The sequence below is a fragment of the Salminus brasiliensis genome, chromosome 25 (genome assembly GCF_030463535.1).
Source record: "Salminus brasiliensis chromosome 25, fSalBra1.hap2, whole genome shotgun sequence".
In the NCBI taxonomy this organism is placed as follows: Eukaryota; Metazoa; Chordata; class Actinopteri; order Characiformes; family Bryconidae; genus Salminus; species Salminus brasiliensis.
The window spans coordinates 26,221,789-26,244,176 of NC_132902.1; the positions used below are offsets into that span (position 1 = coordinate 26,221,789).

A 22,388-nucleotide genomic window follows, 5' to 3' on the forward strand; every position below is an offset into this window, starting at 1 on the left:
TGGTGGTCAGTGAGAGTGTCTACCTGTAATTAACTCTATATAACATTAGAATAAACCCAATTAAACATAAAGTCAGTGGCCAGTGAGAGTGTCTACCTGTAATTAACTCTATATAACATTAGAATAAACCCAAATAAACATAAAGTCAGTGGCCAGTGAGTGTGTCTACCTGTAATTAACTCTATATAACATTAGAATAAACCCAAATAAACATAAAGTCAGCGGTCAGTGAGAGTGTCTACCTGTAATTAACTCTATATAACATTAGAATAAACCCAAATAAACATAAAGTCAGTGGCCAGTGAGAGTGTCTACCTGTAATTAACTCTATATAACATTAGAATAAACCCAAATAAACATAAAGTCAGTGGCCAGTGAGTGTGTCTACCTGTAATTAACTCTATATAACATTAGAATAAACCCAAATAAACATAAAGTCAGCGGTCAGTGAGAGTGTCTACCTGTAATTAACTCTATATAACATTAGAATAAACCCTAATAAACATAAAGTCAGTGGTCAGTGAGAGCGTCTACCTGTAATTAACTCTATATAACATTAGAATAAACCCAAATAAACATAAAATCGGTGGTCAGTGAGAGTGTCTACCTGTAATTAACTCTATATAACAGAATAAACCCAAATAAACATAAAGTTGGTGGTCAGTGAGAGTGTCTACCTGTAATTAACTCTATATAACATTAGAATAAACCCAAATAAACATAAAGTCAGTGGTCAGAGAGAGTGTCTACCTGTAATTAACTCTATATAACATTAGAATAAACCCACATAAACATAAAGTCATTGGCCAGCCAATTGGGAGATTGTTTACATGTAAATCTACACTTACAACAGCACTACATGTCAGGGTACTAGGGGGAGCCTAAATGTACAATACATATTTTAAAAATTAATGTTATCCAGCCAGAATAACATGCTGTACAGACCCTTCATTACCTGCGTCTCAGCCCCTACAGCTTCAACACGCCTCTCCCACACAGCATGGTTTGTGTGGCTTGTTGCCATAGCAAAGCAGTTTGGCTTATTAGCCAGGTTAGCTGAGAGACCACTGAAAGGAAAATTTCACTGCCCAGATCATTGTGTTGAAGCATTCACGGTGAAGTAAGGGACTAATTACACCAGTAAAGCTCATTCCTGCCCTCATTTCCCTTGGGTAGATTTGCTCCTGTGTATCTGCAGAGTTCAGTCCCAGCAGTGATGAAGCACGCGCCCATCTCCAGAAGACTCACAGTTTCACTATTCATTATAGTTCTGTATTGACTTCATAATCAAAAACAACAGGAATTACCTGGTGATTTTTAAATGATCAGTGAAATTGGTATTAATTTACAGTTTTCTCTCATTTAATACGTTTTTATTACAAATGAAACTATTAGCTTAACAAATTGAGTGAAAAGTGGAAAATTGTTGAAATTTCAGTAAAGATCAGACCCACCTGAGAGTCGCCTGAACATCAGCTTCAGTGGAGGAGATCAGGAGCCGGATTCACAAAAGTGCCTAAAAATGCTTAAGAAAAAGTTCTGATAAATTTAAAGTAAAGAATTTTCAGATTTATGAAATGTTTTTTTTCGTAACTTTTCACGTAAGAAACATTTAAAGATATTGTATTATTATTATATAATAATAATAATAATATAATATATATAATGTACATATTTTTACATAATGTCGGATTTAACTGGATTAAATGTGAGGATTGTTCTTAAAATACTGTTCAGGAAAATTCACTTTAGCCTTAATTACTAAAAATGTTTAAACACTTAGTTTTAATTGTTGTTTCTCCATTCTGCTCCACAAATATTATAATTGATTTAAATATTATAAATATATATATATATATGTATTATTTCTCCCGAATAATGGGAAATTAAAAATGCTATTTTGCATCATTTATGATAAGCAGTGAAATACAGCATAAACCATTACATTACAATCAGCCTAAACAAGCAAACAGTGCCTTCTAAGGGTCTTAAAAAGCGTCTTAAGAGAATTCAAATGAAATAATTAAGTCTTTCTTAAGAATATAATATTTAATAACTACTTTGTGAGATTTTTCAAGAATTATAAAATTATTCGCGTTTATCTTAAAACATTTTATCAGGGCCGGCCCAAACGTTTATGGGGCCCTAAACATATTTTCATTTGGGGCCCCCCATACCACCACCACCTCAGCACCAGATGCTTCATCATTCCACAGGGAGCGAGATATTGCGCAGCAATATATATTGGAGCGGCAACTATGAAAATAATGAATATAAACATGTATTTTATTTGTGTAAAAACATTTCATTTTATTTTTCAGTGTTATTTTTTTATCATGATATCTCACTGCTCTTGGGGGCCCCTTGGTGGCGTTGGGGCCCTAAGCGGCCTTGGGCCGGCCTGTTTTTTTTTTGTTTTTTTTTTCTTTCTTAGGAGAGCTTTTGTGAATCCAGCCCAAGACTGTGAAACTGCTGTTTTCCTGGGATGGTCAGTGGGGTCTCACTGGATTTTGCTGACCTCTGTAGGAAGGCAGATGTCCAGGAGCAGGAGTTTGAGCAGCTCCTTACTGAAACATCACTCTGACGCTGTTCTGGGTTTGAACCCCTGTTGCTAGGTGACTCTGGGCCTTTTTGGGCATGAGGAGGAGGTGATCTCTAACCCGCTGTCTCCAGGGGTCATTAAGGACATCATCTACAGTAAGTGCAGCCCCCACGGCGAGCGTGAGGCCGTCCTGCAGCAGGAGCTGGTCATCCACATCGGCTGGATCATCTCCAACAACCCCGAGCTGTTCAGCGGCATGCTCAAGATCCGCATCGGGTACGGCACTGTGACCACCTGCACTCCTCTGCAGAGGATGATGCCGTAGTTAATGGATAGAAGATAGACGGCACTGATTGGTGTGATGTAACCGATGTATTAGCCAATCCAATCACGTTTACTCTTCAGCTACTACAGATAGTGCCAGCGTTAGCTTTAGCATTAGCTTCTCTGAACAGACAGGTTTCCTTACATCTCCTCTTTATTAGACATGAAAACATAGAGCGAGACTAGAGTGAGATGTTCTGGTGACTGGAGTGAGACTAGAGTGAGATGTTCTGGTGACTGGAGTGAGACTAGAGTGAGATTTTCTGGTGACCGGAGTAAGACTAGAGTGAGATGTTCTGGTGACTAGAGTGAGATGTTCTGGTGACTGGAGTGAGACTAGAGTAAGATGTTCTGGTGACTGGAGTGAGACTAGAGTGAGATTTTCTGGTGACTGGAGTGAGACTAGAGTGAGATTTTCTGGTGACCGGAGTAAGACTAGAGTGAGATGTGCTGGTGACTGGAGTGAGACTAGAGTGAGATGTTCTGGTGACTGGAGTGAGACTAGAGTGAGATGTTCTGGTGACTGGAGTGAGACTAGAGTGAAATTTCCTTAACTCAATAAAATTCTTCAGAAACTGAGGGTGAGGGGATTTGGGCTTGTCTATGATCTAAACTGTCGGAGTGATTTTTTTGGTCCAGGTGGATCGTCCAGGCTATGAAGCATGAGTTGGAGATCCGTGCAGGGGACATGCGTCCTCAGGACATCTACCAGATGTCCCCCAGTGACGTCAAACAGCTGCTTCTAGATGTGCTCCAACCCCAGCAGACTGGAAGGTACGCACATCCAACCTTCTGGATCTGTTTCCATAGATACCAGCTCTCTATCTTCGTTTCTAAATAATTAAAATTGAAATGTCTTGTTGGAGGTAATTTGGTTTAGTGTTTTTCTAAAGGTTACATGAGTTAATTATTCATTTCACTCAACATATATTGAGTTGACCTCCTTTTTTGCCGATTTCACACTCGCTGTAAAGTCATTTTACTGTATCTTTTCATCCCGGTTTCATTTATTTGGGCTTAGAGATGCTTTGGCAGTAATTCCAGTACTTGTGTAGAGCTTTTAGTGCTTGTCTGAAGACTTCAGGACCCTTTGCAAGTCTGTAAATACTTCAGGCCTTTAATCACATTAAATTCATTTGAGCTGATTTCCTTCTCAGGTCCTGGCTGAACCGCAGGCAGATTGATGGCTCCCTGAACCGGACACCACTGGGCTTTTATGACCGCGTGTGGCAGATATTGGAGAGAACTCGCAATGGAATCATGGTAGCCGGCAATCACCTGCCTCAGGTACGCCAAAGATCGATACACTGTAGAGGTAAAGTAAAGGTGCACGTGTCTGTCACTGCACTATGTACAGAGAAATGTGACCTCTGCACCTCTAGTCCTGCAGTCGGCCTTTCTTCCACACATCAGTGAAAGAACGGGAGGTTCTGAAGAGCTCACTGAACTCCAGCGTGGTTCTGTATGTAATAGGAGACACCGCTGCACCAACAACAACAAGTCAGCTGGTGAAATTTAGACCTTCCCTCCTAGATCTTCCTCCATCAGCTGTGAGTGGTGTTATTATTGAACAGTGGAAGAATTTAGGAGGAACAGCTCACAGAGAGCAGCTCAGCCACCGAGTGTCTGTCAGACCACGTAAAGTTACAGAGCGGGGTCATGTTCTGGTGACTGGAGTGAGACTAGAGTGAGATGTCCTGATGACCAGAGTGAGACTAGAGTGAGATATTCTGGTGCAGAAAAGTCTCCAACTGACTCAATAACTGCAGAGCTCCAGACCTGCTGCTGCTGTTAGAGCTCAGAGCAAAGGGGGACCGGCTCCATATTTTATCAACGCCTATGGGTTTAGAATGGGATGTCATAAAAAGCTCCTGGAGCTGTAATGTGTAGGTGTCCCAATACTTTTGTCCATATATTGTATATGGTAGATCGATCGAAGTATGTAATAAACAGCAGCTCAGTGTAGATCTGTCTCCAATGTTTCCATCCTCGTATTTGAAAAGGTTCTCTGGAGGAAGTGGGGTACGCAGCACACACACACACACACACACACACACACACACACTCTGTGATGATTGGTTCATGCCTCAGCTGGAGCTCCTGTAGTGCGTCTGCTTCTGTGCTGATAATTAAACTCATTTTCTGTTGCCTGTCTGCAGCAACCCACTCTGTCCGATATGACCATGTATGAGATGAACTTCTCCCTGCTGGTGGAGGACACGCTGAAGAACATTGTGCTCCCTGAGTACAGGCAGATTATAGTGGAGGTAAACCTGTCTACTGCAAACATTGTACCCCAGCTGTCCACAGATGTAGAAATAATAGTGGGTCCAGAGCTCTAGTGCACTTGTATCAAGTGTATCTTCTCAAATCTGACCCTGACCTATAGAAAAGTGGACAAAGTGGACAGCCGTTCCTACCTTATCCCATTTTTAAAGACAACACTGAGTCGGCCAGTTTCAGAAACCACATCAGCAAGTCTGTTAGAGACCACTGAACATCTCCACACACTTTCAGGAGATGCCACCTTTACTGGATGCAGGGTGGAGTTTATTAGCCTGTTCTAGTGGACAGCTCACCTCACTGTGTGTGTTGCTGTGCATTGATGATGTAATCTGACTCTTTCCATCAGTTGCTGATGGTTGTGTCCATTGTGCTGGAGAGAAACCCTGAACTGGAGTTCCAGGAGACCGTGGATCTGGACCGCTTGGTTAAAGAGGCCTTCACTGACTTCCAGAAAGACCGTGGCCGACCCGAGAGAGCTGAGAAACAGGTGAGAACCTGAATATTCTGCAGTTGTCCCTGAAAAGAATCGAATTATTAATGAAAATACTGGTATCCTGCCTCGCGCCAGGTGATTCTCGGTGTCGATCACAACCCTATTATTATGATAATAATCATAATAATAATATAAAGAAAGTATATGCATTGTCTGACCCCACTGTACTCTAAAAAAAAAAGCTAGGTTAAAAATGTAAATGCTAATTGGTGGCTGTAGGTTTTTATTAAATGTTATCTGCATTAGCTGGATGGATGGATTATTAATAGTAGTAGTAGTAGTAATAATAATAATAAAAGTAATTATGATAATAATCATAATAATAATATAAACAAAGTATATGCATTGTCTGACCCCACTGTACTCTAAAAAAAAAAGCTAGGTTAAAAATGTAAATGCTAATTGGTGGCTGTAGGTTTTTATTAAATGTTATCTGCATTAGCTGGATGGATGGATTATTAATAGTAGTAGTAGTAGTAATAATAATAATAAAAGGAATTATGATAATAATAATAATAATAATAATAATAATAATAATAATATAAACAAAGTATATACATTGTCTGACCCCACTGTACTATAAAAAATGCTATGTTGAAATGCTATCTGGTGGCTGTAGGTTTCCATTAAATGTTAGCTGCAGGAGGCTGGGGTTTATATACCTGTGGTGATGAGCCTGAATCAGACACCTGAATTCAGTGATTAGATGGGGTGTCCAAATACTTTTGCCCATTTAGTATATCTTAAAGTGTGACTAAAACCCTAAAATCAAGAGCTTTAATAGGGAGTTTGCCCTTGTTTCTTGGAAGGTTTTACAATAGATGTTGGAACATTGCTGGGAAGAGGTTTTGATTGCATTCAGCCTTATTAAAGCTGATGTTAGATTATTAGTTCCATAACTCCACAGCTCAGAGAGTCTGGCTTCTTCAGAGAGTTCTCAGAAAGTTATCCAAGCTATAATAAACTGATAGAAGCTTAAATGTTGTTCTGCTTGTTTGTCTTTGTAGGAGGACATGGAGGCGTTCTACAACACTCCTGCCCTGGGGAAGAAAGGTACCTCCAGCTATCTGACTAAAGCTGTGATGATCCAGCTGCTGCAGGGCGAGGTGAAGCCCAGCAAGGACGACCCCTGCTCTGTCAGCTAAACAGCACCGCATCCCAACCACCAAACGCCCACCGCTGTACCTACCAGACCGCCACCTTCAGCTAAATCTGCCCAACCTGGGATTTCTTTTGTGCTGAGGCACTTCACTCCTCCTCTATTTTTAAACGCTCATGTTCTGCGTCTTCCTGCCTACGCTTTTCTGACTGTAGGGATTACATACATACATATACAGCACTGTACAGAGGTTTCAGGCCCCTAATCCCATTCCTCTAACCCCCGTCTCTCAGCAGTGAGAGAGTTTTACTGTAGAAGCTCCATCAGATCTTATCAGAACAGATGAAGCAGCTGAACATGAATCCAGTAAAAGGGAGAAACAAGAGCTTCTCATTCTGAAGAAAGAAAGTAGTGAGATCTTGTTGGTGAGTCCAGCCAGCACTGCGTGGAGGATGTGTTCACCTCCATCATCAGCAGCAGCAGCAGCTCACCTGATTCACCATCATTAAGCCCTGATTTACCACCAAACTCTAACTCTATACTAGACTCCATGAGAGAGGAGAACTTTGGAGATGTTCTAATGATGAACACAGTGATGGAGAGCCACCACCACCTTCTGTAGGAGTGTTATTATTATTAGTGATTATTCTAATATCAGTGACTTACTGAGCAGGTAAGCAGCCTTTTCAGGTGCCTAAAACCTTTGTACAGGACTGTACCTCAGATACTGTCTTGCAAAACTGTCGTCATATAAGCTCATACGTCTGAAAGCTCAACCTCAAAGGAGAAGGAACAAATGCTCTTAACTTAATGTAGCGAGACTTTATAAGAAGCTGTACTGGGACATGTCTGTTGGTCTGTTTATAATGAAAGGTTCTCCTAGTGGAAAGAACAGCTGGTAGATTCGGATAGAGCAAACATCATAAAGCAGTGACAAGGTTATGAGAGGTTATGAGAGGTTATGAGGTTTTGTCATGACAGCAATGCTTTATTTCTCACTGTGAACATGAAATCAGAGGCAGCACTGCAAAACAAATCATCTCTTGTAAGTGAAACCATCTTAAATGAAAGCGTAACAGTATATCTAATATACACTAAATGGACAAAAGTATTGGGACACCTGCTCACTCATTGTTTCTTCTGAAATCAAGGCTGTTAAAAAAGTTTCTTCTGCTTTTATTGGAGCAACTGTCTCTACTGTGCAGGAGGAAGACGTTCTGCTAGATTTGATTGAGGAGGAGAATTGCTGTGAGGATTTGATTGCATTCAGCTTTCAACTAGAGCAGCGTTAGGGAGGTTAGGTTGTTGGATTGTGATCACCACCCCACCTCATCATCCCTAACTCCCCACCTCATCCCAAAAATATTGGATGGAGCTCCTCCATCATAATTCTAGAGAACACAGTTCCTCCACTGCTCCACAGCTTAGAAATGGGTGTAATGTAAAGTAGCTAGCTGAATGCATTCATTAAAAGGGGTGTCTACAAACATTTGGACACATAGTGTTTTTAATTCAGTGTATCTAATATTTCTCAATATGAGATGCTGTAAAAGTGCTTATTAAAGATTATTCAGTCATATTATACATACATATACATACATTTGATGGCTCCCTATAGATTCTTTAATAACTGTGTAATTACACATTAGCTATCATGTAATAACCATGTAACTAAGCCCGTTACAGATTGATTACAGTTTAGGACGGCCGTGTCTCAACTATCTCAATAGCTATAACAGGAAAAGCCCGAAATCATATAAATATAATAATCCCTCAGTTTATTACATATGTATAACAGTTTAATAGAGAATATGCTGTTAGTTATTGAGTCAGAACTGAGCGGTAATTACAGAAGCTGTCCTACTGTAATCTACCTGTGCCTGCACTGTAGTTTATGGATTATTACTGTGTACACAGATATTAGAGACACTTAATACAACGTATTAAACACAAATCCTCCTAAATTATCAACAGGATTAAGATTAGGTTTATGTTTAAGGTGCTATTTAATGCAGTTTATTACATTTAGTATTAATTTACTATTTAATGTATTACATTACACTATTTAATTTAATGTCCAGTTAAATTTAATACATATTTAGTTGAATGGAAGTAAACATTTAGGACTGGTTTCCTAGACAGGGATTAAGCCTAGTCCAAGCCTACTACAGTTTACTTTGCAATGGAGAATCACTATTCAGAATGCTCTGCAGTCCAAGACTAGGCTTAATACCAGTCTGGGAATTCGGCCCTATGTGTTTTAATTGATTTCATCCAGAGATGGAATTCTACTGGCAGGTATTTTGCATGTTCTGAGCATTATTTCCTAAAAATATATATATTTCAAATTAATTTGCTAGTAGAATTCCATCATTTCATAGAAATTCTCGTTCAGAAACCTCATAATGAGAAATATTAGATTAGTAGAGTATATTACAGATGGTTTTATTTGCAGTGTAAAGTGAATTGAAGTGAATATGCTGAATAGAACCTGTGTTTTTAACGGTACATGGTGGTTGATGATATTTCAGTGTAGATCTCCCTGCATGTTGCTTGCTGTGCATGGGCTAACACTGCTGTTAGAGCTGTAGTGTAAGGGAAAGGAAAGTCAAGGTGTTTATATATGTATAATGTGTGTGTGTGTGTGTGTGTGTGTGTGTGTGTGTAAGAGCTGTATTCATAGGTGCCCTTTTAGGAAAAGGGGCCGTGTAGCCTCAGTAAAAGTAGAAAAGGTCGCTGTGCACATTTTTCTTAAAAGGGTTTTGGGCCGTCTTGCCGCAGCGTGGGTCCTCAATTAGCCCCTGTTTGTAAGTTAGGAGAATGCAGCAGAGCACGGCTTTGAAATGTACTGAGTGTAGACTGTGTCTCACTGTGTGTTTGCCTGTGTGTGTGTGTGTGTGTGTGTGTGTGTGTGTGTGTGTGTGTGTGTGTGTGTGTGAGTGTGAGACATTTCCTCCTGCAGAACTAATTTTTCAGACTGTTATTCTAGAAATGAAATAAAGTGCTGATCTTTTAAAGGATCAACTCTAACGTCTGATTTTTACAGTTAAATACTGAACACATTTAAACTGAACCTTCAGAACCAGTGCAGAGTTTCTCCTGTTCAGCCCGGAGCCCCACTATCACTGTCCGAGTTCCTCCATTACACTGGTTAAATATGAGGTAGCTTTCATGCTTTTAATAATCCTGCCTCATTATATTCATCACTAGTTGACGATGATGATTATTATTATCATCATCATCATCATCATCATCATTATCATTATATGTGCAGTAATAATACTGATAATAAGGAGTCAATAACTCATGGTCGTCCAGCAAAAATAAATCATATAATATAATAATAACAACAATAGTCCTGTTATTATTATTATTATTATCATCATCATCATCGTCATTATTACTTTTGTTATTATGATTATTATTATGATGATTATTATTATTATTATATGTAGCAAAAGTGTAGTAGTAATAATACTGTTGACAAACCCATGGTGAACCAGCTAAAATAATAATAATATAATAAAAATAGATAATAATCCTGTTACTATTTTTTTCTTCTTCTTCTTCTTCTTCTTATTATTATTATTATTATTAATATACATCTGTCTGAAATTATTCCTTTTACATTTCTGTCGTATTTCTGCTTGTCCTGATGTTTTCAACATACCTGCGGTTTTCTGAAATTGCATAGTAACCACCTGGAGTACCTTAGAAACCACCTCAGCCAAAACCAAGAAACACTTTTCCAACCCTCTAACACTTAACAACTTTGCATCCACCTGCTTTGCCATACAAACCACCAACACCAGCACCTAGCAGCAGTAGTAGTAGTAGCAGTAGCAGTAGCAGTAGTAGCAGTAGCAGTAGCAGTAGTAGTAGTAGTAGTAGTAGTAGCAGCAGTAGTAGTAGTAGTAGCAGTAGTAGCAGTAGTAGCAGTAGTAGCAGCAGTAGTAGTAGTAGTAGCAGCAGTAGTAGCAGTAGTAGTAGTAGTAGTAGTAGCAGTAGTAGTAGTAGTAGCAGTAGTAGCAGCAGTAGTAGTAGCAGTAGTAATAGTAGTAGTGGCAGTAGCAGTAGTAGCAGTAGTAATAGTAGTAGTGGCAGTAGTAGTAGTAGTAGTAGTAGTAGTAGTAGCAGCAGCAGTAGTAGTAGTAGCAGTAGTAGTATAGTAGTAGCAGCAGCAGTAGTAGTAGTAGCAGTAGTAGTATAGTAGTAGTATAGTAGTAGTAGTAGTAGCAGTAGTAGTAGTAGTAGTAGCAGTAGCAGTAGTAGCTGTAACAGTAGTAGTAGCTGTAGTAGTAGTAGTAGTAGTAGTAGTAGCAGTAGTAGTAGTAGTATAGTAGTAGTAGCAGTAGTAGTAACAGTAGTAGTAGTAATAGTAGTAGTAGTATAGTAGTAGTAGTAGTAGTAGTAGTAATAGTAGTAGTAGTATAGTAGTAGTAGTAGTAGTAGTAGTAGTAATAGTAGTAGCAGTAGTAGTAGCAGTAGCAGTAGCAGTAGCAGTAGTAGTAGTAGTAGCAGTAGTAATAGTAGTAGTGGTAGCAGTAGCAGTAGTAGTATAGTAGTAGCAGTAGTAGTAGTAGTAGTAGTAGTAGTAGCAGTAGTAGTATAGTAGTAACAGTAGTAGTAGCAGCAGTAGTAATAGTAGCAGCAGTAGTAGTAGTAGTAGCAGTAGTAATAGTAGTAGCAGTAGTAATAGTAGTAGCAGTAGTAGCAGTAGTAGTAGTAGCTGTAGTAGTAACAGTAGTAGCAGTAGCAGTAGTAATAGTAGTAGCAGTAGCAGTAGTATAGTAGTAGTATAGTAGTAGTAGCAGTAGTAGCAGTAGTAATAGTAGTAGTGGCAGTAGCAGTAGTAGTAGCAGTAGTAGCAGCAGCAGTAGTAGTAGTAGTAGCAGTAGCAGTAGTAGCTGTAACAGTAGTAGTAGCTGTAGTAGCTGTAACAGTAGTAATAGTAGCAGCAGTAGTAGTAGTAGCAGTAGTAGTAGTAGTAGCTGTAGTAGTAACAGTAGTAGTAGTAGCAGTAGTAATAGTAGTAGCAGTAGCAGTAGTATAGTAGTAGTATAGTAGTAGTAGTATAGTAGTAATAGTAGTAGTATAGTAGTAGTAGTATAGTAGTAGTATAGTAGTAGTAGTATAGTAGTAGTAGTAGTAGTAATAGTAGTAGTATAGTAGTAGTAGTATAGTAGTAGTAGTATAGTAGTAGTAGTAGTAGTAGTATCTATAGCTGTTTATTATTGTTTGTATTACTTTTTATTATTATTATAGTCACATATACCTCATCTATAGCTGCTCTAATTATTATTATTGTTGTTGTTATTGTTGTTATTGGTGCTGCTGCTGTTGCTGCTGCTGCTGGTGTCGCTTATAAACCTTCACACTGATGTTTTCTCTCTTCAGAAGGACCTCTGATGTTGACTAAGCAGGTGGAGGTGTTATAGGGGGTTGGCTTTAGCACCATCAAAATAGACAGAGTGTGTTTATTCCAGAGTGTGTTTGGCCTTGAAGGTGTGTGTGTGTGTGTGTGTGTGTGTGTGTGTGTGTGTGTGTGTGTGTGTGTGTGTGTGGCTGCCACCCCCTCGCATCAGTGGAATAAACACTTTCACCTGCTGCATAAGAGAAGAGGAACATGGCGGAGCAGACGCTTCAGCTTCTCCGACCTTGGGAACCAAATCCCAACTCTGAATTCAATTTAGCGTTTTTAAAACTCCTTCACCTCCACGGAGAGGTCCGGCGGTCCGGAGGTCCGGGAGTGGAGGAGCCGGTTTTAATGCCAGGTGTTGCTGGAGGGTCACTTCTGACTGTTCTGAGCTATTCTGCTGTTTTGGGAACGGAGCACGGCTTTGAGTAACTCCGGCCTCGGCCGTTCTGCACTTACGAAACCAAACTCAGACAGAATGCTCCCCCCCCCCCCCCTCCCGTACACTTAACCAGCCTGTTACTGTGCTACTGTGCCTTTAAGACTCCTGTATGTAAATGAGCTGTGTTGTGATTGGCTAACCTGAAACAACACCTCTACCACTTCTGAGCCTACAGCTTATAATGTCTTACAACACCAGCTGTTTAAAAGGATATGTAAATTAGTTTGTGACATCATAAAAGCAGTACATTCAAAACAGCTTGAAACAGAGCTGATTAAAGGAATATGTAAATTTCTTTGTGACATCACAAAAGCAGTTAAAAACAGTGTGAAACACTTCACCACTAATTAAGGGGATATGTAAATGAGTTTGTGACATCATAAAAGCAATACATTCCAACCGTGTGCAACACTTCTTATGACATCACCAGCTGAATTAAAGGATATGTAAATTAGTGTTTGTGACATCACAAGCAACGCATTCTAAACAGCTTTGTGACATCATGAATGCAATGAATTCATAACAGCTTAAATCACAGCTAAGGGATATGTAGGGATATGTAAATGTCTTTGTGACATCATAAACAAAAAACAGAAGTCGTATTACAACACTAGCAATTTAAAGGGATATGTAAATTAGTGTTTGTCTTTGTGACATCACGAAAACAAATAAAAAAAAATAAGAGTTACAACACTGTTACAACCCAGTTAATTAAATGGATATGTAAATTTCTTTGTGACATTACAAATGCAGTTTGTGTGAAACACTTATGACTTCACCAGCTAATTAAGGGGATATGTAAATTAGTTTGTGACATCATAAAAGTCATACATTCAAATCTGCGTGAAACACTTTTTTAAATTTGTGTTTATGACCTCATGTCAATTTGTTTGTGAACGGTTAAAACAGTGTGGAACACTTCTTATGACATCACCAGCTGAAAAGAATATGTAAATTAGTGTTTGTGACATCACAAACACAGTAAATTCAACACAGCCTGAAACCCAACTAATTAAAGGGATATGTAAATGAGTCTGTGACATCATAAAAGCTGTCAATTCAACATGGCCTGGAACACAGCTGATTAGAGAGATATGTAAATTAGTGTTTGTGACATCACAAACACATTAAATACAACACAGCCTGCAACCCAGCTGATTAAAGGAATATGTAAATTAGTCTGTGACATCACAAACAGTAATTTAACACAGCCTGAAACACAGCCACTTAAAAGGGATATGTAAATTAGTCTGTGACATCACAAACACATTAAATGCAACACAACCTGTAACCCAGCTGGTTAAAGGGTTATGTAAATTAGTCTGTGACATCATAAAAGCAGTAAATTCAACACAGCCTGGAACACAGCTGATTAAAGGAATATGTAAATTAGTCTATGACATCATAAAAGCAGTAAATTCAACACAGCCTGAAACGTATCTAATTAAAGGGATATGTAAATGAGTCTGTGACATCACAAACACATTAAATGCAACACAGCCTGAAACCCATCTAATTAAAGGGATATGTAAATTAGTCTGTGACATCATACAAGCAGTAAATTCACCACAGCCTGCAACCCAGCATCACAAACACAGTAAATTCAACACAGCCAGGAACACAGCTGATTAAAGGAATATGTAAATTTGTGTTTGTGACATCACAGAAGCAATGTATCTAAAGCAGGCATGGAGGGCGTGGTCTGCAGAGTGAGAGGTGTGTATTCAGCTCAGCAGCTCCTACATGCTCAATCACACTCGTATTCTCAGAGAACGCTGAAAATGTGATGCAATAGGCCCTTTAGTGAAAGTGATTAAGATGAAAGACCTCCGTCTCCGCCCGCGTCAGTCCGGGGCGGGTGGTGGCCTGAAGAACACGCTGTAAGGTTGCCTGTTTTAATGTAATCAAGTTGTCATCTTTCTTTTGTGTTATCTCTCAGCGCACCATTAAACCCTAACAGAAGATCTGAATGAATGCAGACTCCAGCAGCGCCGGAGGATAAATCAGGCCTTCCTCCAGAGCGAGAGGCTGTAAAGAGTCTAATGTTTTCCCTTAAAGAACCCTCGTAAAAGTTAACAGGGCTTTAAAGTCAAAGCCTGTCTGCCACTGGCAGCAGCCAAGCGTTTCCTAATGGCCAATCTGTCTGGAACATTAGGCAGTGACTGGCAGTCGCTGTTCTTCTGCACTACAACCCCCCCCAACCTCCACCCCCACACCAATTCTGCTATGGGAGGGGGTCCGTGAAGGTCACCCGGCAGTGCCGGGACATGTAGATGCAGGCGCTGTTGTCATGTTTATCTCCTCTACAAGTTGACAGCAGTTCTGCACTTAATGAACGCAATGAGGAAGCTCAGAAACTGAGCTACTGTTCACTGTTTAGTGTTTCTAATAAAGTGGCCAGAGAGTGGATATACACTAGGTAGGTGTTTCTGATAAAGTGGCCAGTGAGTGGATAAGCACAATGTAGGGGTTTCTAATAAAGTGGCCGGTGAGTGGATATGCACAAGGTAGGTGTTTCTGATAAAGTGGCCAGTGAGTGGATATGCACAAGGTAGGGGTTTCTAATAAAGTGGCCAGTAAGTGGATATGCACAAGGTAGATGTTTCTAATAAAGTGGCCAGTGAGTGGATATGCACAAGATAGGTGTTTCTAATAAAGTGGCCAGTGAGTGGATATGCACAAGGTAGGGGTTTCTAATAAAGTGGCCAGTAAGTGGATATGCACAAGGTAGGGGTTTCTAATAAAGTGGCCAGTAAGTGGATTTGCACAAGGTAGGGGTTTCTAATAATGTGGCCAGTGAGTGGATATGCACAAGGTAGGGGTTTCTAATAATGTGGCCAGTGAGTGGATATGCACAAGGTAGGGGTTTCTAATAAAGTGGCCAGTGAGTGGATATGCACAAGATAGGTGTTTCTAATAAAGTGGCCAGTGAGTGGATATGCACAAGGTAGGGGTTTCTAATAAAGTGGCCAGTAAGTGGATTTGCACAAGGTAGGGGTTTCTAATAATGTGGCCAGTGAGTGGATATGCACAAGGTAGGGGTTTCTAATAAAGTGGCCAGTGAGTGGATATGCACAAGATAGGTGTTTCTAATAAAGTGGCCAGTGAGTGGATATGCACAAGGTAGGGGTTTCTAATAAAGTGGCCAGTAAGTGGATATGCACAAGGGAGATGTTTCTAATAAAGTGGCCAGTAAGTGGATATGCACAAGGTAGGGGTTTCTAATAAAGTGGCCAGTAAGTGGATATGCACAAGGTAGGTGTTTCTAATAAAGTGGCCAGTGAGTGGATATGCACAAGGTAGGGGTTTCTAATAAAGTGGCCAGTAAGTGGATATGCACAAGGTAGATGTTTCTAATAAAGTGGCCAGTAAGTGGATATGCACAAGGTAGGGGTTTCTAATAAAGTGGCCAGTAAGTGGATATGCACAAGGTAGGTGTTTCTAATAAAGTGGCCAGTGAGTGGAAGTGTTTGTAATGTTAATGTATATTAGTCGTATGTTAGATGGTGTCTCATCTATAAATGTTTTGATTAATGGTTTTATAAGATTTATTTTCAAGTGCAGCAATTTTTCATAGCTGCTAAACTCCAACCCACACAGCAATGAATCTTCATCCTCTGCCTCCCTCACACAGAGCCGAGGCTACGTCTCTCATTTTACCTTAAAATCGATTTTGCATTTACCGTGGAAATCAGCTCGACTAAAAAGTGCCGAGACAAGCAGCAGGTTTTCTTTGTGTCACAGGCAGCGCTGCTGGGATTGTTCAGCAAACCCTCATCGAGTCCCAGGGCTTTTTCTGAGCACTCCTTTCATTCTATAGAGGCTAGGATTGTTCTTGACCCCTTCTTGAGGGCCTGGTGGGCGGATCTGGATTCTAAGAAACAAACTCAACGACCTGAGAGAAGAAGCTCAGGAGAGTTTGACGTAGCTGAAGGAAATACGTACACCAATTTATTCCGTATTGGAGACCCTGGGAAAGAGCTGGGCGGTGGTTTTTAATAGGGTGTCCAGAAGATGAAGAAACCCAGCACAATGGTCATCACTATCTCAACGGGAGTCTTTTCTACTGGCCTGAAGATGTCATACGGGTCCCGTATTCCAGTTTTATTGTCCCATAATGCTAAGTATCATCCCATCCTGGTGTTTAAAAAGGCCTTATTGCTGTAGCGCTGCATAGTCACCCAGACCAGGACTCAAACCCTGGTCCCCCACATGGTGTGGTAGTGGTGTTATCGGCTGCACCACACCAACCACGTTTCCCAAATTTGTGTCAAATTTCTGCAGTGCAGAGAGCCACAGGGTGGGGGCGCTGTGCATGATCACTGATTGGTGATGTAGTGTCGAGTTTAGCCAACCTGAATGAGCCAGTTTACTAAATGAGCCTGAAAACAGTGGATAACACTCCTTAGACCACTCCCTCGACTCTGTGCTCTCAGATATGAGGCTTTATCCTCTAAACCAGTGGGATTTGAGCCTCAAGTATCTGTAGCTCTCAGCACCAGTCGCTCGACTTCGCTCTCAGACACCAGTTTTTATGGTCAAGGCAAGCAGTTAGCAGCAGCTCTGTGCTGTCCGATACTCAGTGGAGCTGTAGCTGAGCTAGCTTAGCAAAGGTTAGCAGAATCCTAGGAGAGAACATCATGCTTCTGTGAGGAAGCTGAGAAAGCTGAAGAAGCTGAAGCCTGGGTGTCATTGGGCCTTGTAACAGGACAATGATCCCAAGTATACCTTAAAGTCCACCAAGGCTCGCTTTCAGAAAAGGTCCTGGAAGATTCTGGAATCGCCTGACTTAAATCCTGTAGAAACTCTTTTGGTGAAGTTTGGAGAAGGACGGCAGCAGCAGCAGCAAACCCAAGAGTACTAGAGAACTGGAGGCCTCTGCCCATGAGGAATGGGCTGAGACTCCTCAGGAACGCTGCTGCCAGAAGCTGGGGTCTGGCTGGGCGTCACGATTGCGTACTAAGCAGTAAAGACGGTCAAATGATTGTTTCATAGTGTCTAATATCTTCTAATCCAGTCTGACTCTCCTCCCTGACCAATCAGCTCCCAGCTCCTTTACAACACTGCAGTCTAATGTCTAACTGTACACTGCTGAAATTGACCATTTCCACCATAGTACCATAGTCCAGCATTGAGACTCAGTAATCAGACGCAGTAATCGCAGTGGAAGGCATGGTGGCAGTGTTTCCACGCGTGGTTTTGGCAGCATGGGTAAAACATCAGCAGCTAAACACTGTCAAAGCTCTAGAACCACAGATATCACATTCATTTCTCATGTTCTGTTGTAAAGTACCTCCACCCTGCAGATTCGAACCTGTTCAGGTGTCTCTGGGGACGATTCTCACCGCGGCAAAAACTCCATGTCCATTAATGCTGCGTAGCGCACAGCAGTAAAGACAAAGGATCTGAGTCAGGCCTAAAATTGCAGATACCCAATCCATTCAAATATGCCTGGGTGTCCAGCTTTTCCTAAAGCACCAGATTGGATCTGAACATTCCTAATAAAAATACTACAGGTTGCTGGAATTTCTCGAGCTACAGAACTTCAATACTTCTCAATATTACAGTTAGCATAGTCAGACTGATCCCAGCCAGCATGCTCATGTGGGCTGGGATCTTGGGTTAGGTGGGTTGCAGATGGTCATGAGCTCTAAGTGGGTTCATACATAGTTGGTAACTGGGACCCAGTCAATTAGACCCCGTCGTTAAAGCCCACCTGAATCTCACATAGAGAAGTACTGCCAATAGAATAGGACTATCTGGAGCAGATAAACATCATGACCCTATTGGCACCATGCTGCTTAATGCCAGGCGTGGGCTAGTAGAGGGGTATAAAGCCCCCCAGCATTGAGCTGTGGGTCAGAGTGGGATTTAATTTTGGGCTTAAACCTAAACCCAGACAGAAAGAGATTTCCAAAGGTGAATCAGTCCTGGGATCAGTATTACCATAAGACCTGTTAAGTTTAGCCTAGAACCTCAGTGAATCTCTTCTGCTTCTGCTTCTGTCAGAAAGAATCAGATTTGGTCATTTCACTGATGAGGCAGCTAATCGTCCACAGGTGGGTTTCTGGTGTCAGAACATGATGATGCCAGCTGGAGCTGGGAGGAAATGCGTTGGCATGCCTCGGTGCCAAGTATATCCTGCTCCTTGACTCACCTTCTGGCTAAATGTAGTTTCAGTGTGTTCTTACATAACCTGCCTTACGTTCCAGATGCTCCTAAAGACCACAGTTGGCTGGAACAGGTGTGTTAGTTTAGGGTTGGAACAAAACTCCACATGTGGAAACCAGGAGAAACGACCTGAATTCATCACCCAGCTGCAGAGGCAAGCCTCAGAGCGAGCGCCCACACACTGAACTAATTACAGAATTGTATTTTATTAAGCAGATTATTACAGAAACCAAAGCTGACAGGTAGAAAATACTTAATTTAATATAAATCACATTTTTTTTATAGAAATGAACAACTTCAAAGACATTCACAAACACAGCAAAAATGCAAAAATGACTAAAATCACGATACATTTTATTAACATTCTGTTTCTAATATTTCTCATTTTGAGATTGTTGAATAAAAGGTACAGATGAAAGTTTTTTTAATTTGTTGATTTACAAAAATATTGTTCAATACAAAAAATCTGCATAAATAGAATAAAAAATAATGAAATTAAATAAATAAGACTAAAACAATGTAAAGTATCTGTTTTATATATGTATAAAGAAGTTGGTGAGGGCACTAAAAGTGAAAATAATAACTAGGTAACTTCTTTTAAAATGTAATAAATTAATTAATTAATTAATGTGTGTAATTTTATTTTTGTACACATCAATCAAAAGTCTGAAATTCAACACCAGTCGTCTTACATAAGTTCATCACAATTTAAAATGACTTAAAACAAGTATAAAAAACAATATTAGAGTAAACTGAAAGCATCCTAAAATTACCCGCAAAATCAAATATTTCCCATTTTGAGATATACAAAACATATATAAAACATATATAAAACATATCGCTGCTGTCTAATAAAAACAAATCTTATTTTTTGTCCGTTTTTAGTTTTCTCCAAGGTTTGAACCCTGTGGCAGCTTCTGTACACTGTATCAATAATTCTGGATCAATAGAAATGCTCTAAATTACTTTCATTTTTTACACTTATTTTCTATTTAGAGTTCCATTCATGTTTGCCTTCTCTTGTAAAGTCACTATTTTCGATGTTTTCACTGGACAACAAGAATATATATTGTTCAACAACTTTATTCTGCATTACTGATATTTCTCAAAAATGTAAGTAACAGCTAATAGAATAATAAAACAACCCCTCCATAAAACAAACTTTGCAAAAAATACAAATAAATAAGTTTAGAAAAATAAATATTACCTAAAATATCATAATGAAAAATATTAGCTATATCGATTAGAATTAGAACTATAGAACTAGTTTTGACAAAGCTTGAGCTCAAAAGCTTTCATAGAGAAAATGCTTCAACAGCTACCCTCAGCTCAACAGTGGCGGCGCTGTGTTTACATCACTTAATAAAAGCGCTAATATGTCGCTAGGCTCTGTACAGAAAGGGCCCTATGAGAGGAAGTTGGGGCCAAACTGGGTAGAATGCTTAATTAATTTAATCAAAAAAGTTTGCAGATTAATTGTGTGCGTTAATGCGTTAACCCGTTAACGCTGACAGCGCTAATTAGAAGTTTACATGTTCAGCCCAAGAAACAGCTCTTTTAAAAACACCACAATCAAAATGTTTACCATTTACAGAATTTCCATTTCTGGACATATTTACAACATATTACAGCAGTTCGTTTTTAATAAAGGAGAGTCTGTTGAAAGCTGTGAGTAGTCAACAATCTCATAGTAAGAAATATGAAACAGATTGATTATTGTTGTTATATAATAACCTCATACCAGCTTAAAAAGTCATACATTATGGCTAACACCAAAAAGATTACACTATAAAAATACATCTAAAATTTGAAATCTAATCAAAATATCTAATGTTTCTAATTTTGGGGTTACTGTAGGAATATGATGTTTTTTTTTACCCTAAATCTAGATTTTCTACTAGTTTTACTATTTTTTCTTATAAAAACACCACATTGAAAATGTTACTTTTTACAGAATTTCCATTTCAGAACATATTTACAACATATTACAGCAGTTCATATCAATAAAGCAGTCTGTTGAAAGCTGTTGAGAAGTTTTGGGAATTCCCTGCCATCTGTCTTCAGTTCATATGAAAAACAAGTGTAAAAAAGGTCACAGTAGTCCATGATCCTGGATTGGATCCTGGATGTTTGGTGAGATGTCTTCAGGCACATGGAAACGTCTCTCATTAAATACTGGAAGTCTGAACAATGTTCGTGTTTTCCGTTTCAGTGCTTTTACGGAGGCTCCGTGAGGCAAAGGCGTAGAGCAGAGGGTTCACACAGCTGTTGATGAAGGTAAAACTTCCAGCAATGTCCCCGAGAGAACTGGTAAATGCCAACACCTTGCCCGAAGACTCTGGGTACGCCGGTTTGAGGCAGACGGCGAAGATTTCCACCACATTGAGAATGTGGTAGGGGGTCCAGAAAATGAAGAACGTGACCACGATCCGGGTCACAAGTTTAGTCAACCTCTGGCTACGGAACAAGGCTTTTTGGGTCACTCTTTTGTGGAGGTAGTAATAGGAGGTGACCATGATGGAGACTGGAAGAATAAACGCCAGAAGACTCTCCAATATCGCAACTATGAGCCTGTTCTGATCTGAGGCAACAACTCGTCCACACTCCCTCTTGGATTCTCTCTGGACGATCTCTTGGGCCAGAATTGCTGGAATGGAGAAAACAAACCCAAAAGCCCAGATCAGGAAGAGCAGAAATCGCTCACCCTTCTTGCCCAGTTTGGCCCAGATCTCAGGGTAGCAGATCTGTAGGCAGCGGTGGACGCTCATCATGGTGACGGTCAGCAAGCTAGAGTACACGCTGCAGTAGGCAAACGAGGCGAAGAACTTGCAGAGGGATCTTCCAATAGTCCAGTTGAAGAGCTGGTTGAACATCCACACTGGCAGGGTCATCAAACACAGGATGTCCGAGGCAGCCAGGTTCAGCATCAGGTGCACGGTGAAGTTGTCCTTCTTGAACCACAGGAGGATGATCACGATCACTGCGATATTGCCAGGAACTCCAACAGCACAGAAGAAGCCCATCAGCACTGAGCTCACCAGGTTAGCCTGGCTCCAGGCGGTGGAGCTGGGGTCGCTGCTGTTGGTGTTCTGCATGCTGGCTGAACCGTGGAGGAACTCGAGAGTGATACACAATCAGGAAGCTCACAGACAAATGACTAAACATCACTGTTCCAGATGGTTATCACTTTAGCTTCAGCTGCGTTATTGACGTTGCCTCACTTATAGTGGTTTGCTGGTGCCTCACAGAGGAGCTTAACCCTTAGTTGTAGGAGTTGTAGTTAGTTACATTACACATAATTACATTATTTATATATATATATTTATCTATATGAGTTAAAATCAGTCCAGATATCCCATTTACTTTTTGTAACTATTTTGTGATGTTTTTAAAAAATTGAAAAATAGGCTGACAAATATGACATTTCTTAGGATACATCTCAAAAAAGTAAATGGAATATCTGGATTGATTGGAACTCATCTAAACTAGACTAGCAAACCATTTGTATTGTTTTAATAAAGGCTTTAAGCTTTATTTTTTTATTTACTTTTTTTTTAGTAAATTTTCTTAAAAGTCATTTTCTTAAATGACTTAAAAGTAAAAAAAAAAGGAAAT

At 40.0% G+C, this 22,388-nt stretch overlaps 2 protein-coding genes across 4 annotated transcripts in view; one reads left to right on the forward strand and one right to left on the reverse strand.

Moving 5' to 3' along the window:
* Positions 1-9,764, forward strand: part of phkb (phosphorylase kinase, beta) — a 124,863-nt gene extending 115,099 nt beyond the window's left edge. For all 3 annotated transcript variants that reach the window (XM_072671609.1, XM_072671608.1, XM_072671607.1), the window contains 6 exons: positions 2,616-2,818; positions 3,506-3,640; positions 4,024-4,153; positions 5,026-5,133; positions 5,499-5,639; positions 6,653-9,764. In XM_072671609.1, the coding sequence (XP_072527710.1) occupies positions 2,616-2,818; positions 3,506-3,640; positions 4,024-4,153; positions 5,026-5,133; positions 5,499-5,639; positions 6,653-6,790 (855 nt within the window). In that variant the 3' untranslated portion in view covers positions 6,791-9,764. The remainder of the gene's footprint in view (positions 1-2,615; positions 2,819-3,505; positions 3,641-4,023; positions 4,154-5,025; positions 5,134-5,498; positions 5,640-6,652) is intronic.
* Positions 9,765-20,941: 11,177 nt separating this feature from the next.
* Positions 20,942-21,868, reverse strand: LOC140548254 (leukotriene B4 receptor 1-like). Its single transcript, XM_072671724.1, has one exon. It carries the CDS (start codon positions 21,866-21,868, stop codon positions 20,942-20,944), a length of 927 nt encoding a protein of 308 aa, XP_072527825.1.
* Positions 21,869-22,388: the final 520 nt, after the last annotated feature.